At 41.6% G+C, this 17,737-nt stretch overlaps 1 protein-coding gene across 4 annotated transcripts in view; it reads left to right on the plus strand.

The window, feature by feature from the left end:
* Positions 1 to 211: 211 nt before the first annotated feature.
* Positions 212 to 17,737, plus strand: part of EPHA6 (EPH receptor A6) — a 340,304-nt gene continuing 322,778 nt past the window's right edge. For 2 of the 4 annotated variants that reach the window (XM_083438305.1, XM_083438306.1), the window contains exon 1: positions 212 to 2,187. In XM_083438305.1, the coding sequence (XP_083294431.1) occupies positions 2,082 to 2,187 (106 nt within the window). In that variant the 5' untranslated portion in view covers positions 212 to 2,081. The remainder of the gene's footprint in view (positions 2,188 to 17,737) is intronic. The other 2 variants (XM_083438307.1, XM_083438308.1) reach the window with 2 other exon arrangements.

Consider the following 17,737-nt stretch of genomic DNA (forward strand, 5'->3'; position numbering starts at 1 on the left):
GATCAAGTGGCATTCAGCTGCTGACAGATCCGGGGAGGGCACAGCGCCCGTGCATGCTCCTCTCGAGTGGCTGAAAACACACAACTGTACTTCAAGGCAGTTGATCTTGGCGCAGGCATTCCATTCTCACGTCATTACACCACTCAGCTTCCCTTTGCCTCACAGTCTTATTGTAATCTCCTCCCCCCTTTCCCCCCAAGACGTTTTAGCTCTCTTTGTGCCACCACTGTACAGTATTTATATAGCATTTTCCCTAATTCGGACCCATGGGCCTCCAGATATTACTGAATTGCAGTTCCCATCACACCTGGCCACTGACTACACTGGCATGGGCTGATGGGAATTGTAGTTCAGGAACATCTGGAGGGGCCACAAGTTCTCCAGCTGCGTCCTAATGCAGTAAATGCTTCACTTATGTTATCTCAGTTATCCTTACCACGATGCTGTGAGAGGTGAGATGTACCTACATTAAAACTTCTGAATTCAGTCCTCCGGTTTCCTTACCCAACCCCCAATCGCTCACCTTCCTCGTGACCTTAGCCTTGAGCATTATGAGTGGCAGAAAATAAGGAGGGAAAATAAGTATTCCATAGCGAGGAAGAAAGCAACTTGCGTTGGGGAGTGGCGAGAAAGCTGGAGATAACAACTTGCCACCTGCGCCCTAAGGATTACCAGTGTCCTTTTAAGCTAATGCAATTTTAAAGTTTAGCCACAGCCGCCCTCCAAATGCAAAACCTTTTTGTGTTTTGTTTTCGGAGGTTTTTTTTGTCTTGTCAACTAACCCCCTCTAGTGCTGAACAGGCTGTATTTGACCCGCGGGCTGCTCACAGCTTCTCAGCTTAAGCGAGAGTATCATCTTCCCTCTCTGCCTTTTGCCCACACATCCATATACATACCGGTCTCACCTCTTCTCCAGAGAACTGGGGAGGTGACACAACAAGAGTCCGGTTTCTTTTATTGCTTGCTTTCCTCCTTCCCCTCCCCTCCCACACACCCATTTAAGGATCCAATATTATCGTGACCCCCCTTTTTTTTGGCGAGGAAGGAGGAGAGAGAGAGAGGGATTTCTGCAGCAAGCGGTGGCTGCTGCTTGAAATGTGGCGTGCCCAGAAAACCTCAGCAGCCCTCCTGCCGGCTCGGACGCCAGGTAATATTGATCCTGCTTAGCTCCCCTGCCCAGGGCTCATTTGCTTCAAAAACAACCACCCTCCGAAAAAGCAAAGGAGGAGGGCAGGGCGGGGAAGAGAATGGTCCAGCCCCAAACCGCAGGCGATGGGAAGGCGCGGAGATGCCGGTAGGCGCGCGGAAGACAACCAGCCCAACTGAGTGTGATCCGCGACTGCTTGGCGTCAGGGAGCCACCGTCCCAGCCAAGGGGAGTCCGTGGCGGCGGCGGCTGGGAAATCCCGCCTGGCAAGTTTTCTTGACGGCTGAGCGGAGGCGGGGAGCTGTCCAGCGTTTCAGCACCTTCCAGCCGCGGACCGGAGAAGGCGCCTCGGCGAGGGGACCTTCCCACCACCAAGGGAGGAAATTATTCTGGCTACCGGGCGCTGCCTGCCCCTCATGGGCAGCCGGGAGGACGGGCATTCTGCGAGGGGGGCGAAGATGTCGCTGCCCCCCAGGAGGCTGTTGCAGTTGTGGGGTTGGCGGCCAGTAAACGGGATGGTGCTGCAAGGCTGAAAGAGAAGTGAGACGCAAGAAGGCAGCCAGGTGGGCGCCACTAGGCTGGGCATTCCCCCCCCCCCACACACACACACACATACACACACGGATTTTACGCACACTGCGCCTCAGCCACGGAAAGTTTGCCTGCCGTGCGCTCCTCGCCTTGCTCGCAAGACCTTCGCCTTCCCAACTCGACGGTGTCCCTCGGCCTCTGCTGCTGCTCAGAGGGAGCCTGGCTCGGCTCAGGACGCCCTCTCACTCAGGTGGATGCGATTTCTTCAGGCTTGGCAACGCCTGGTAGCCTGGACCCTCCTTCCCCTTGGGGCCTCAGGCATTGCCCATTAGCCTGGAGGAGGAAGAGAAGCTGAAGCCCCCTGCCTCTCCCGGAGGCCAGGACAAGGGGCTCCAGCACCAGCCATGGGCAGCAGTGAAATGAGGGGCTTCTTCCTTTGGAAATTTAGCCTGGTCTTTCCTCTGCTGACAGCGTGTCCGGCGGGCTGCAGCCACGTCTCCAGCAATCAAGGTAAAGAGAAACTGTTGGATGGGAAGGGAGCGGGATGCGCTGGAGAGGGAGGCAAGACCGAATGTGCAATAATAATAATAATAATTTTTAAAAAAGCAGCTCAGGGCTGCAGGGTGTTTGTTGGGGGAAAGGGCAGCCCCCACAGGCATAGAAGGGTTATTGGATCCTCGAGATGGGCTGGCAAAAGCTTGGCTGCTTCTCATCAGCGAGTGTCTATTGACTTGCCCCACTTTGGTAGCTGACGGTGGGGGTGGGAAGAAGCCTTTGCATTCTCATGCATGGTGGAGAGGAAGTGGAACTCGGGGCGGTAATTGCAGGATTCCCCAGGCTCTGGCCACAGTGGCAGGTCAATTATTCTAAGCCTGAAGAGTATTCTGAAGCTGTGCTGCTGATTAGAAATCTCAGTGAAACTTCGGAGCTCTCCATTTTAGTTTGCATACACATCATGACTCTTGTTTTACTCAAGTGAGTTAAAGACCATGAGATCAGACCACTGCTTGATCGAAACCACTGCTTCTCCCACAGGTATCTGAGATGGATGGAATTTTTTAAAACTACTGTAATTAAGAAAACCGGGGGTGGGTGGGAACCAGAGGGCATCAGTTTCAGTAGCATAGCCTAAACAAAAAGCTGAAAGCCAGTGCCTCTGGGTTCATTTGTGGGTTTTTTGCTCATTTTCTTTTTCCTTCATCACACTGCCATGAAAGCACACCCACCCACCCCCTGGTCACCTTCCTAACAACAAACTTAATATTCATTTGTTTTGGGTAGTATTCTGAAGACATCAGCATTGCTTCTGCAGATACACAGTAGGCTTCTGAGGCCTATCTTCACACAGAAGCCTCTTACTTCCCTGAAAAGTCAGGGGTTCCTGTAAAATAGTCTCCCGTATCTGCATGAGCCCTTGCAAGGGAAACCTTGGAGAGTTCATATCATATTAGTCTGTGCACATGGGTCTTTTTGGATCCTATTTATTTATCATTTATTTCACAGGATTTGTATACTGCTGGATTGTAATAAAACCTAAAGCAGTTTACAAAGTGGGATCCTGACCTTAGCTTTCTGTAGCAAAGGTATCTTTTATAGATGTGATCATCTGAAACTAATTATCCCATTTGCATGCATGTGCACTTTCACTATTACCACCCTCTCTAGCATTATCTTTTATATAATTATTTTAACGCGCAATATGCTTTTGCATTCTTTGTCTTGCTTGCCCTTATACAAGTCCAACCCAGGTGTCCTAAAACCCAAACACTGTAGTGTATGTTTTCATGGTTTGATACTTTTTATCAAATAAAATTCATTTAAAATATCAGACACTAGATCCAGTAGACTGCATTGGCTGTCCCACTAAAAAAGCAACAACACCAAAATGTTTCAGATTAAATCTTTTAAAGTGACCACCTCTGTTGGCTGAGTCAGTAGAAAAGCTTTCAGGTGGGTCCTGCTCTCCTCCAGAGATTTCTGAGCACTTTCTAGTCTGCCCTAGCAGCATAATTGGTCTAATAAAAGGTAACATCTGAGCCATTCTGGATTCTACCTTTCTTTCTTTTGGGAGCCTCATGGCAACCAATCTCGTTACTACTTAGCAATCCATGGATACTCATGATGACAGGAAAAGCCACAGAATGTCAACAGATGAATCTCTATTGATTTCTGAGAGTACAGAATTCTACCCTTGCAGGAGACATTGGGCAAAAAACAAAAAGATGATCATCAAAGCAAGGTTATTTTGGGAAAGCCTTTTTTTTTTTTTTTTACTGGGCTACGTGTGAGAGTGCTATAAAGAAACATATAATGCAAGATGAAAGAAAGAATCAATCTGCACCGCTGTAAGTAAGGCTGCAGGCAGGCTCTCTCTTTTAAGGACTATTTCCAGAGATTTATAATTGGGTAACTAAAGTTGCTGTCAGCTAAAAAAAATAGACAGCCAAGGTGTGGAAGTGCAGTATGCTTTTTCAATTCGGATACCAGTTGTAGGCTTCGATTTTGCTAGTAACTAATTCAGTTTTCATACTGAGGATCCAATTTTACAGGTCCATGCAACCCAAGATGGATTGACTGATACACCATTAACAAACAATATAACTCTTCATCTATCATCATACACAAAATGAATGTTCAAGCTCACCCTAAATACCATTTCTAAATGCCTTATCATAAAGTCATTTTAGAATTGTGGATCTTAATCTTCATTCATATTTGCATAATGCAAAATGCATTTAGCAATGTTTTACTAGCCGTGCTATACTGTATTTTAGCTCTCTGGCAGCCACTGTACAGACCAAAATGTACAGCTGTGCCTACCTTTATTAAAGAGAACCACTGACTCCTGCTTTGAGCCCTATGGCATTTGACTAACTAATGACTGTTAGCCTTCCATGCACAGCCGCTGTTCTGTACAACATCCAGCATATTGTTGATTATTAAATGGGAGGAGATTCTCCAGGTATATATTTTTTAAAATATAACAGAAAAAATGGTGAAATTTACATTTACCTGTGCTATTACTTCAACAACGTACTAAAGCGTTAAAAAACCAAATACATTTCCTCAAATGCACTATGTGCACTATCACAGGGTATATAGAAAATATTTAAACACATATTATGATATCCCTTCATCTGCGAGCTTGAGCATAATTATCTCCTGATGATCCCCCATGTAGTGTGCTATGAGAACAAAATTGCATGATTTGACCCCTTCATTATTTGCGTCCACCAACATCCAACACCTGCCCCTCAAACCATTTGTCTTATTTGAATTGATCCAATTTTACCTATAGGCCAAGCAACATAATAATTAAATGTGTGTTAAAATACATTAGACAGAACTTTGTATATGTCAGTTGCCTTGACCCTAGTTGTTCTTTGGTCTCATCTGCATAAATCAACACAGCATAAAAAACATTTTCAGAAAAGAACTCAGAGATGTAGTCAACAAACTAATACTAGGCAATTTTTTTAAATAAACACTTGCATTGGCAGCTACCTCCATTTCTTAAATAGCTAGTTGACCTAGCATTTTATTTTCTACATGCTCTACTAAAATTGCAGTTAAACTACACTGATAACCTTATCTGCTCTTAAACAGTATCTGCTATATTGCACTTAACTAATAAATGCTGTGTTATAGATTAGCCTTTAAGCAAAATTGGTACAGTGTGGTTTTTTCCCTAAGAGCTCAAATCTCTTCACATATTTTGTCTGTGTCTTATGATACTAAAATGCTGTGTGATTGCCATCTTTCTTTGACTTCACCCCAAACTGCTCCTCTGGTGTCTATATAAATGTGGGACACCCTGATGGTGATATTGTTTATACCACTCACCCACCCACTCCAGAGAAAGGCAGTTGTGACAAGGCTAAAATGGATGTCACTGACATCAGTTGGATTTACTGCATGAAGGTGAGCCATCACTAATCCATGCATCCCTGTGATATTTCTGTTTCCATACTATTCCATACTTAATCCAGATAAGACTGAGTCAGTGTTGGTGAGTAGCTCTCTAGACCAGATAGATGGGGTTCAACCTTCTCTGGAAGGTTGCACTTTCTCTAATGAAAGTGGTGTGCAGCTTTGGAGTACATCTGGGTTTGTTCCTGTCTCTGGAGGCACAAGTGACATCCATGACACAGAGTGCTTTCCATCAGCTTAGGCTGGTGGCCTAGCTGCGACTGTTTGGATGGGGATAGCCTAGCTTCTGTTGACTGGGTTTCGTGTGGTGCAATAGCTTATACTTGAGTACACTTTAGAAGATGGTTCAGAAATTGCAGCTGGTGCAGAGGTTGGCAGCAAGATTGCTGAATGGGACTAGATGTTCTGAGCATATAACACCAATCCTAACCCAGCTGCACTGGCTACCAATTGGTTTCTGGCTTCAATTCAAAAATGGTGGTTGTAACCTATAAAGCCTTATATGGCTTGGGACACTGGTATCTCAAGGAACATTTCTCCCCATATGAACCTACGTAGTACTTATTATCACCATCATCTAGGTATCTCCCCTGATGGAGGTACAGAGGTTGTCAATGAGACAATGGACCTTTTCAGTGATAGCTCCCCAATTGTGCAACACTCTCCCCAGGAAAGTCACGTAGCACCAGTGCTATTTTTCTAGAAAAGGAGATGCCAGAACTCTGCATGAAGGCCTCAGCATGAGCAACATCCTTGTTCTCTTATAATAGCAATGGCGCCCACTTGAGAAGTGACGGAACTGAATTCCAGTGAGTTCCAGCTGGGAAAAAAGCCCTGCATAGCACCAACAGTGGCAGCTTTTTGAACACCAGAAAAAGACATGCCTGTTCCCCTGGCTTTTCAGTCTAAATTTAGATCATAATGTACAGTAATATGATCTATAACCTGTTTGTCCTTCTGAGTCTTGTTGATGGATGAACACCTTCATTCCTTCATTAATTTAATAAGATTAATATTTTATTGTTGTGTTTATGGATTTTATCTGCTTGATAAGTTACCGTATTTTAACTATATTGTAAGTTGCTTTGAGATGTTTTCTAAAAAGCAATGAGATAAATAATAATAGGCTGCACATCAGATTTAGTGGTTTGCCTAAGGCCATTCTGTGAATTCATTAACCTAGAACAGCCTTTCTCAACCATGAATCCCCAGATGTTGTTGGACTATAACTTCTATCATCTATAACCACTGGTCCTGCTAGCTAGGGATGATGGAAGTTGTAGTCCAACAATGTTTGGGGATCTAAGGTTGAGAAGGGCTGATCTAGGGACTTACCACCTTATAGCTCATGCACTTAACCACCAAGCTACACTACCTATTTTATTGTTACAAATTTAATTTCCTTAAATGTATTATGAAGAGTAAGAACTTTAAAGAAATTCAAATTAGATATCATGTTTATCCTATAGGTTTGTTGTTGCTGTTGTTTATTTTTATGCTGCCATAAGACACCCAAAGTGCCAAAGCACAGATTGTTTTCAAAACAAGAAACTTGAAACCAGCAGTGTTTAAATGGAAATTATTGTAAAAATAGCAGTATGATTGTGAAGGAATGCTCAACCACTACCCCAGCAAAAACTGTCATGATGGAATTCCATTCTCAAATGTTATTAGGAAGTTTTAAAAAAAAAATCAGAGTGAAATAGTATTCAGGGACAGGATGCCTAGCCTTTTTGTGAAGATTATAATTTATTCTAGACTTGTTAGCCCAAATTAACCACCACTCTTGAGCTTGTATTCAGAATCATTAATACAGATTCAATTGCTAGACCAGGCACTTAGAAAAAATCAGTTGATCCTTTCCCCTAGCATAAGCACACTAGCTGTGAGTCTAAAGGAGGTCGTTGAAGTGACTGACTAAATTAAATCATTCTGCATGCTTTGGGGAATGTCTACTCAGGAACAGGAACATGGCACTCCCACCCACCCCCTGATGTTTATTTACATATACAGTGGTGGTACTTTGTTAAATAAATAAATACTAAATGATGAATAAACAAAAAAAAAGTTCTATATTGTAGATAGCACTAAGGCATATTTGCATGTTGGTTCTTTGTATTTAAATGGCATTTCTGTGCACTCTGGTTTCAGTCACAGTGTTCCGCTGCACCAGAAGTGGTTTAGTCATGCTGGCCACATGATCCAGAAAGTTGTCTGTGGACAAACTCTGGCTCCCTCGGCTTGAAAGCGAGATGAGTGCCACAACCCCTTTGACTGGACTTAACCATCCAGGGGTCTTTTACCTTTTACTTTTACCTCTTTTTATTTAATGGTTGGTCCCCTTTATTCAAACCTTTCCACACTCCGCAAAATGCCAGTCTTAGGCAGCATGATCATGCTGTCAATCATATAATTTAAAAATCTGCTCAGACTAGTACTGATCAAGTCTATGAAATATTATTTGTAAGCTCAAAAGAACCTCACAGCATCCTCCTTAAGGATACACTACACATACTTTGCTTAAACAAAATATGTTGAATAGTGAAGCAGACTTACATAGCCTTGAGGTGGAATAATATAGAAAGGGGGCATTGCAAGTGTAGAACCACTGTCTGCATAATATACCTGAGCAAGTACCAATTAATTATTTTAATTGATAGGAGGCAATAAAAAATAAAAAATTCAAGGTTCTATAATCTGTTTCTTTTGTAGTCAGCAAAAACACAATGAAGCACTTCATGAGGATATTTTGTAGTGTTAATTTCACAAAACAGTTTGCTTAAGAATATATGCAAAGGGGCTGAATCATTTCTATTTGCATATTGCTCTGTCAGCTACAAAGAAAGTTTCGACTTGGATCTGCTTTGAGCAACCAATGTCTTTGTCCTCCTTTGTTTCAAGATAATTTAGTGATAAAGCACAAGCTGCACAGAAATTATCTGGGGGGGGGGGATGGGTGTGAACCAGAAAAGGAAAAGTCTTGGTTTCCCCTCTTTAGCCCACTAAAAATGCTTTTGAAGTAAACTTGTGGACCACTGGAATGTTAAGCCTCATTGATCATCGGCATTTAGGCATTGCCAAGTTGCTAATAGCATCATTATTGACATCGTCTTCATATTACTGCGGCTGCATATTGTACCAATTCAAACCCACTTCTTTTTTTTAAACAACTCAGTTTATGCTCCACCATGCAAGGCATGGGGAGAGATCATAGCTGAGCATATGCTTTACATGCATGAGATTCTAGGTTCAAACTCTAGGATTAACAATTGAGAAGAGAAATAAGGTGCAGGCAATGGAATGATCTCTTCCTGAGACCCTGGAGAACCGCTGCCCACAAAAGTAGATAATATGGGCTAGAAAGACAAATAGTGTGACCCAGTGTAAGGCAGTGTCATGTGTTAGAAAAGGTTGTATCTACAGTTCCTCGTTGAAAGCATAATAATAAGAGGTAGAATTCTAATCAGCTGCATGAAACCACAGGGTCTTGTGTTGTGGCTTTTTTAAAAAAAAAAATGATTTTAAAATTTGTATTCATGAGGTGACGGCTCTTTCTTCTCTGCTGTGCTAACAGAACGGAAGCTTTAATTCTTTAAATTTACTTCCTGAGCTTCTCGATGGTTTCCCCTCCCTTGTAAATCAATGGATGGTGCCGTGTTCCATCTGTGGCAAGGCAGAGTGAAACAATAGTATTGACAAAGGAGTAAACTTCTTCGTTCTGTCTTAATTGAGTGGTAACTTCAAAAATAAATTGTGACTGAGGTAAGGACTGGCCTCCTCTATTGAAGAGATCTGTGGACAGCCCAGATAATTGCTCACAGAATGCTGTGCACAAGCACTGCATCAAAAATCAACTTGAAATCTTGGTCTTCTGGCTGTGTGAGCTCTCCATGTAAACTGTTGTTGTCTTTAGTTCCCTTCCATTAGTATTCAACCAATAGCCAAGCCTTTGAAGGGGTAAGATTTAAAACAAAACAAACAAACCATCAAACAAAAAACCACAGTGGTTTTATTGCTGGCTGGAAAGTTCACAACACCCCTAATCTCAGGTGAAAGGGCTCAGGTTCCAGAATTGGGTAAGAACACTCTAATTTCACAAACCGAAAATATCAATGGGAGCAATTAAGCACAGTAAGTAAATATAGAAGATTCACTTAACATGCATGTTTTCTCTTGATTATAATTTCTTTCTAGGTTTGTTAGGGAATTTCAGTTCCATAACAAACATAGGCAGAAAAAGAAATGATTATGTTTTTAAATGATTGGAATAAATTTAAAGTAGTATAATGACAGGTGCTGAAAATAATGCAGTAGGACTGAAACATTTACTGAATGAGGAAGTCCTAGGCCTAGAGAGCTGATGCAGAGTAATGGCTAAAAGACTGCCTAATGGATAAGGAAGTCTATGGTTTGAATTTCCCATCTATCATGAACACATACTAGTTGGCGTTGGACAAATGATGCTTTGCCTATCTTCTATATGGATAATAATTGTGGCCTGCCTTAAAGGATTGTTGGAAGGATTCCAACACGATAATATATGTAAAGATTTTTGCACATTTGAAAGAGCTAAAATGACATACATTTTAAATATTATTATTATTACTCGTTTACTAGTGTCAATAGAAATGTCATTCTTAAGGCAAAGCAGCTTCAGAGAAGGTGACTTTAATTGTGAGGAGGGGAACAGGGTCCATGCCTCCTCCCTTTGCAATGTAATCCTGATCCTACTCCCCCCCCCCCCCAGCTGCTGCTGCTGCTGCTGCTGCTAAAGTAAAAGAACAGTCACATTAAATAAATGCACACATTTAAAGTTACACTTGCTTTAGCCCTAAAATGAAGCCTACTGGATAAAGTCATGTCAAATTCATCCCATCAAAGAGTATATTTATATGATTGAGTGAGAACATGTGAGACAGCTATCATCTCAAGAGCTCAACATGTTGAACTGTGTTGGCTCAAAAGGGAGCTTTCCTAAACACAGCCCCTCCTTTTCTGGCATCTGGTTGTGGTCTTCACGGTGGTGAACAGCACCCTCTGGTGGCTATCTTTTATTTGTTTATTTTGTTAACCACAAAATACCAGACCGAGGGCAGATAGCTTGGTCCTCTCTCTGATTTTGCTTTTTTATTATTGTTGCGAGTTGTTTTAAACTGTTTTTAAGGTTGTTTTCTAATGTTGTAACCTGAATTGGCACTTTAGGGTAATAAATAAATGAAATGATTATTCTATCCTCATTCTAGTTATCTTGTGAAAGAGAAAGAGAGAGAGAGAGAGAGAATTGTGTAATGAGATTCCATGTATTTAAAATAGTATTACAAACAATAGCAAATACATATTGGGAACTAGGTGCACAATAGAGGTAGGGATGGAATGACCAGGGTAGATGAAGAAATGGGGCAAGGCAAAGGCAGATTAAAGTATATAAGTGGATAGGGAAAAGATGTGGCGAGTAAATTAAAGGTTTTACGATGGTGTCCTGCAGCAGAAAGTGTTACTACCTCCAGGGTAAGTGTTAGGAAATAACACAAGCTAAGAGCTAGCTGGCAAGTATTTTGGGTTAACAATAATAATAATACCTTTATTGTCATTATACAACCTGTGTACAATTAAATTAAATGAGCCTCCCCCCCCCCAAACACTCAATCTCTTATCAAACAACACACCACCTCGCAAGTCAATTTCGCTATGTTATTTTTTATTCAACAGCCTAACAGCCCACGGATAGAAGCTATTTTTTAGCCTGTTAGTACTGCTGATTATACTTCTATATCTCCTGCCCGAGGGTAGAAGATTAAAGAGGTGATGGCCGGGGTGTGAGTCATCCCTGAGAATTTTTCTCGCTCTCCTAAGGCAATGATCCCTTGTGATGTCATCTAGCGGACTCAAGGGACAGCCCATGATATCATGTGCTGTATTCCCCACCCTCTGTAGAGATTTTCTGTCCGTGGCTGTCAGGCCAGCATACCACACTGTGATACAATATGAAAGGACACTTTCTATTGTGGACCGGTAAAAGGAGTTTAGGGACGTGGGTGGCACTGTGGTCTAAACCACAGAGCCTAGGGCTAGCCGATCAGAAGGTTGGCGGTTCGAATCCCCACAACGGGGTGAGCTCCCGTTGCTCGGTCCCAGCTCCTGCCCACCTAGCAGTTTGAAAGCATGTCAAGTGCAAGTAGATAAATAGGTGCCGCTCCGGCTGGAAGGTAAACGGCGTTTCTGTGTGCTGCTCTGGTTTGCCAGAAACGGCTTAGTCATGCTGGCCACATGACGCGGAAGCTGTCTGCAGACAAACGCCGGCTCCCTCAGCCTATAGAGCGAGATGAGCGCCGCAACCCCAGAGTCATCCACGACTGGACCTAACAGTAAGGGGTACCTTTACCTTTACTAAAAGGAGTTCATCAATTGTTGTTTAACATTATTCTTTCGCAAGACCCTGAGGAAAGGGATTCTCTGTTGGACCTTTCTGACCACCTGAGTTATGTTGATTTTGCAAGTGAAGTCCTCACTAAGGTAAACGCCCAAGAATTTAAAGGAGGAGACTCTCTCCACACAGCGCCGCCCCCCGATATACAACCACAAATATTTACATTCAATCTAGAAATACTGTACTATTTAGATGAGGAAAGAACAAGGCATCCAATGGCATCCAATCAGGCGCGAAACTCATGTGGCCACTAGTCATCTGAACCAGTTCTTAATTTTGGTGACTACATAGAGGAAAATCAAATTATTTACCATTCCTTTTGGCCATTGGGTTAAGCACAGCCATTGTCTTCTATTTGTGGAATACAAATGAGGGATTTATGGATAATTGAATATTTCTCTGAAGCATCCTGATCGAATAATTGGTTAGGTTACTTTTGAAGGCCTACAAAACAGGCTGACATAGGTCCAGTCATAGAGCAGCAAGTTCATGATAGCATTTGCTAAGCACATAAACAAAGTTTAATCATAGTTTTAAAATGATTTAATTGTTAGCTTTAGCCTGTGGCTGCGTATATTCAATTGTCCTTTAACAATGTTTCTAAGCAGTTTTGTTTTTAAAAGAGTATCTTGATGGGGTACTTGCCTTTGGTCGTACACTCAGTCCTAACAAAATCCATTAATTTTCTCTATAGACTTCTATGAAAGCAAATGTGGTATAGTGGTTAGAATAGTCTTTCTCACCCTTGGGTCTCCAGATGCTGCTGGACTACAACTCCCATCATCCCTAGCTAGCAGGACCAGTAGTCAGGAATCATGGGAATTGTAGTCCAACAACATCTGGGGACCCAAGGTTGAAAAAGGTTGGGTTTGAGAGATCTGGTGTGAATCCCTGCTTCAGCCATGACACTCAGCCGAAGACTTTTTGCCAGTCAACTTCTCTTGACTTATCCTAACTTAGAGTTGTTATGAGGATAAAAGGGTAACCCAACAAAGTATGTCTCCCTGAGTTCTTTGGTAAGAGGGGTGGAATATTAATGTGCAGGTTAATACTGAAATGGAGGCCTTGAGAGCTGTCTCATTAAGTAAAATTTGAAAAGTATAATTTTGTGAAACCACTACAGCAGTGGTTTGTTTTTAAAATAAGCAATGGGATTTGTACGAGAGATTTTATACCTTTATAGTGCAGTGTTTTATAGTTAAAAATCTTGAATAAAACATTTATTTATTCTAGGGAATCATATTTATTCTTCAGAATTATGAGGAATCTTAAATCTAGCCCTTTTCAGACTATGCAGAATATTCTCCCTGTACAGCTGCTGTTAGGGTTACCAACTCATGGCCTAAAGCTGTCTCCTGTTCCATTAACATATGTATGAAGAAATAAACTTAACAGTTGTTGCATCTTCTGGAATTTTGCTCCATCTGTCTTACTCCCTACAGAGATTCTGCCACACTGTAATGGGAGGAACCACGACTGTCAACTTCTCCCTGCATGCAGATGTTCAAGGAACTCTAACTCCCTTAGGGTCAGAAGTTTGCAGCCCAAGGCAGCCTAGACGTTCTTACAATACAACCACTTGCACACTGTATGCCCCAGATAGGAGACTTTGGCAAATCGACCCTATCAGCAAGTCTCATACTCAAAATATGAAGAGCAGATGAGAAAGATCAACAGCTTTCACCTGTAACTTTGATTCATGACAATTTTTTTCTAAGATGGAGCAGAGGGAGCCAGAAACTTAAGTGAGACTAAATGCATTTTCAGTGCAGCTTGAAAGTACAGTGGTACCTCTGGTTATGAACTTAATTCATTGTGGAGGTCCGTTCTTAACCTGAAAACAGACTTAACCTGAAGTACCACTTTAGCTAATGGGGCCTCCTGCTGCTGTGCTGCCGGCACGTGATTTCTGTTCTCATCCTGAGGTAAAGTTCTTAATCTGAGGTACTACTTCCAGGTTAGCGGAGTCTGTAACCTGAAGTGTTTGTACCTCAAGGTGTTTGTAACCGAAGGTACCACTATATATTATATGTGACCAATCTGTCAGCTCAAGGCTTTCAAACATCAGTAAAGTGAGAAAAATGGTGTATTCTTGACTGGTATTAGATTTCTAGATGCTAAAAGCTAATACTTAAGCTTTATTAATGCTTTCATATCCCTGAACATTTTGCGGACAAAAATAGAAACATGTGTTTTGAGACATCTATTCTTACATCAAAGATCATGACCTGCTGAGTCCTTTTTTTCAGGCTGACTATTGTATCCATTTACTCTAGTAATCTGTGGAAAGCTTGGAAAGCTGGCTAGTAGGGTATGTTGCATTGTCGTTTTGTCATACCAGCTTTTCTTTTTAAAGACTCAGTCATGTTTAACAAAACGTTCACATCACAATCCTGTGCATATTTACTTGGAGGTAAGCACCAGCACGGTGGCCAAAATTATAAGAATAGATGATTATTGCTGCCCAAATAGAGGGCTCTGTTTTGCATATAGTATAGTTGCAATTTAGAAATAATCATTTAAACAGAAACAGAAACTTAAACTTCGCCATAGTGGGATGCAGTGTAATCAGGTGTCTACTCAGTCTGCTGACCAGGTGCTGCACACTGTTAATGGGCAACTTTAAAGGGTTTGATTCTCCCTTCTTATGGTTATTTATCTTCAAACAGGATTTGGACTAGACAGCTCTTCAGATATAGGACTGCCCTCTGAAAGACCTTAAAACAGAAAACTGACCTCTGTAGAACAGGTTAACCCACGCACTGATGGTTATAAAGAGGTGGAAAGCAAGTAATACACTGGCATTTTGTCTCCTTGCAGACACATCTACATGCATGCAAACTAGGATCAATATCCATCCACCAGATTCTGCATGCATGTGCAAACAATAGAGACAGGAATAGGTGAAAACCTGAAGGACCTGAGTGCCTATGTGAATGTGCTAACACAAATGTATAAAAAGGCATCCTGAGCATGTCCCCCCCCCAAAAAAAAGGAAAAGGGACCAAAAAAAACTGAGGCTGAGCATCACTGGTAAACAGGAAAAGTTGAAGCATATGTGCTGTTTTATTTTAAAGGAATGAAATGCCATTTTATATGTTGGTTATTGGAGAGACCAGAAAAGAAGTCTTTCCACAGTATAATGCTTTTGTCATTGTCTGATGGCAATTTATAGTCCAAAACAGCCATTGTGAGTAGAGCTTTCATGTAGCTGTAGGATCTGACCATGACCCAGGAAATCGCAGCTGATACAGACATTTACATAAATTTTCCCCTGCCTGAAACCAACTTTAAGGTGACAAAAAGGTTGTAAAGAAAATTACTCAGAACACTCCATTAAATTTTACTTAAGAATTTATGATACACATAAATCCTTCAGAGACTAGGAGAGGTATGATCCACATATTTTAACCCTCATGGGCCTCTGTAGAAAAATGTCTACAAGTCTGTAAAGTTCCATGTCGTGTGTGTGTGTTTTTTTTTAAAAAAAACCCTTCCCTCCCAATTAAACCTCTTGCCCAATTATTACTGCTAAATTGCTTCCAACAAATTAGAGCAAAATAAAAAAACAACTGTTCCTATTTGTGTGTGTGTGTGCATGTGTGTATGTGTCTGAAAACATGATTTCATCATTACAGTAAAGGCATCAAGAGGTTTGCTGGGTAACTTTATTTGCCATATTATCTCCAGTTTGCTTTTTAATTGGAAAAATAGGCATGTCACTATGTATATTTATTGTGGCCCTCCAAGTCATAATATTTGCATATCTTGCTCACTAGTGTCTACTCTGACTGCCAGTGACTTTCACACAGAGGTCTTTTACATTATCTTTGCAATCTGATCCTTTTAACAGAAAATGCCAGGAACTGAATCTGGAACCTTCCCCATGCAAATCTTGAATGCACTGGCTCTCTCCCTCAGTGGTAGACCCTGGGGTTTCAAATTTCAGTGCCTCACCCTCTGCTTCTCACCTTCCATGCTACATCAGAGAATGGATGCCCCAGAGACTCTGCACCCAGTGTGACTGAACAGGTCACACTCACCTCTGCTTTCCTTTATAGTCTAGTAGCCTATTACTTCACGGAGTATATTTATGCATTCAAAATTTTTGTCTAAATAAGAAAATAAATTATATTTTAGACATTTTACTTTGGAAAATTAAAACAACAAATACCAACTATTCAGGCTTCATGAGCTGCTTCATACGAAACATAACAACTACCCAGCAAGGTGTGAATAGATTTATTTCACTCTGACAAGAGCACTCTGACAAGAGCAGTTCCTACACTGAAGAAATGAGGTAGACCTGGCTGTTTCTACCACCTAGAAACAGTCATGAATCTGAGACATGTGTCTGTGTATGAGATTAGGAGTATCTCTGTTAATAGGTCCTGAGATTAAGCAATGGGGGCACAGGTTATTCATGGCCCAAATTAATCTTCTCATATGTGATAGAGCACTCTGACCTTTTTGGACTGGGGACAGGCCTAAGTGCTGAGAGGACTGGGTTTATTCCATCTGTGTTGGCACTCCAGACTTCTAGGTTAGTGCCTCAGTACAGTGTGTGGTCATTGATTGCTTTTTCACATGATCCCTGTGTAGCCAAAAAGGCAATGGAACCTATGAATTATCATTGCTGTCCAGCAGCTGTTGTTATCATGGTATAGAAGTTCAGTGGCCACTTGCCCTACTGCTGACTTGCCCCTGTAAACTTAAGGGTACCTTTCATGTAATAAATATTTAGGGAATTATGAGTAAATTAATATAATAGCACATTTGAAAGATAACAATCCTATTTGGATGTTCTATTTACTTGCCGTGTATAAATAAATACATGAGAAAGAGTTGGGGTGTGCTGTTAACTGCGCTCCACCTGGAACATAATCTTTATCCAGGATTATAAACTATGCATGGTGCTTACACAAGTAGAGGAGGCTCCCAGCCTCATACTTTCACTCTTAGTGAAAGAGACAGGGCCTAGGAGATGCTTGCATTCCCCTGCATGTGTTTATTTTCATGCAAGTAAAGAAGATGCCTGAATAGGTTTGTTATGTCAACAGGGCTTGTATTAAACCTGAAAGGGAAAAGGTGCAGCAGTGATGATATTCTTCTTCCCTAGCCACTTATGGAAATTTGATGGTGAAGATCAATGTTACCGGGAACTTCTTTTCTCTTGCTGTAATATGTAAGGGCTGAAAATGAGCAAACATGTGGCTAATGGTACTCACAAAATGACATCGGCTTTTCCAAGGATTTCCCTGTGCAGTTGTGCATCTTCATATTATAGCTAAATGATGTACTATAGCATTACATAGAATTACATTACATCCAACTTTGGCTACAGTGGGAAAACGGGACAACACTAGTTTTCTATCATTCTTCATTTTCCTGTTGTGACTGCTGCAACTTCTACGTATAGTTTTGAATGGGAAGGGAAGTGCTGTATTGGCATCTCTTGATGGAGAGATGAAGTCAAACCAGTCAGGATTATCTCTGACAAAACACAGCGTGAAGGTACTATATATGCACATACAAAATACGGGGCATGGTAAAATATATATTTTCCAAGAGTGTTTCAGTCTCAATCCATTTTATGGTCTCTGCACATAGAACAAAAGGGGGAAAGTCATATATTGTAAACACTATCAGTGGTGCATGTAATATGTGACTTGCTGTAGCTGAGGCCCTCTGGTCAGACTGAAG

The sequence above is a fragment of the Podarcis tiliguerta genome (assembly GCF_965153285.1).
Source record: "Podarcis tiliguerta genome assembly, chromosome: 4".
NCBI lineage: Eukaryota > Metazoa > Chordata > Lepidosauria > Squamata > Lacertidae > Podarcis > Podarcis tiliguerta.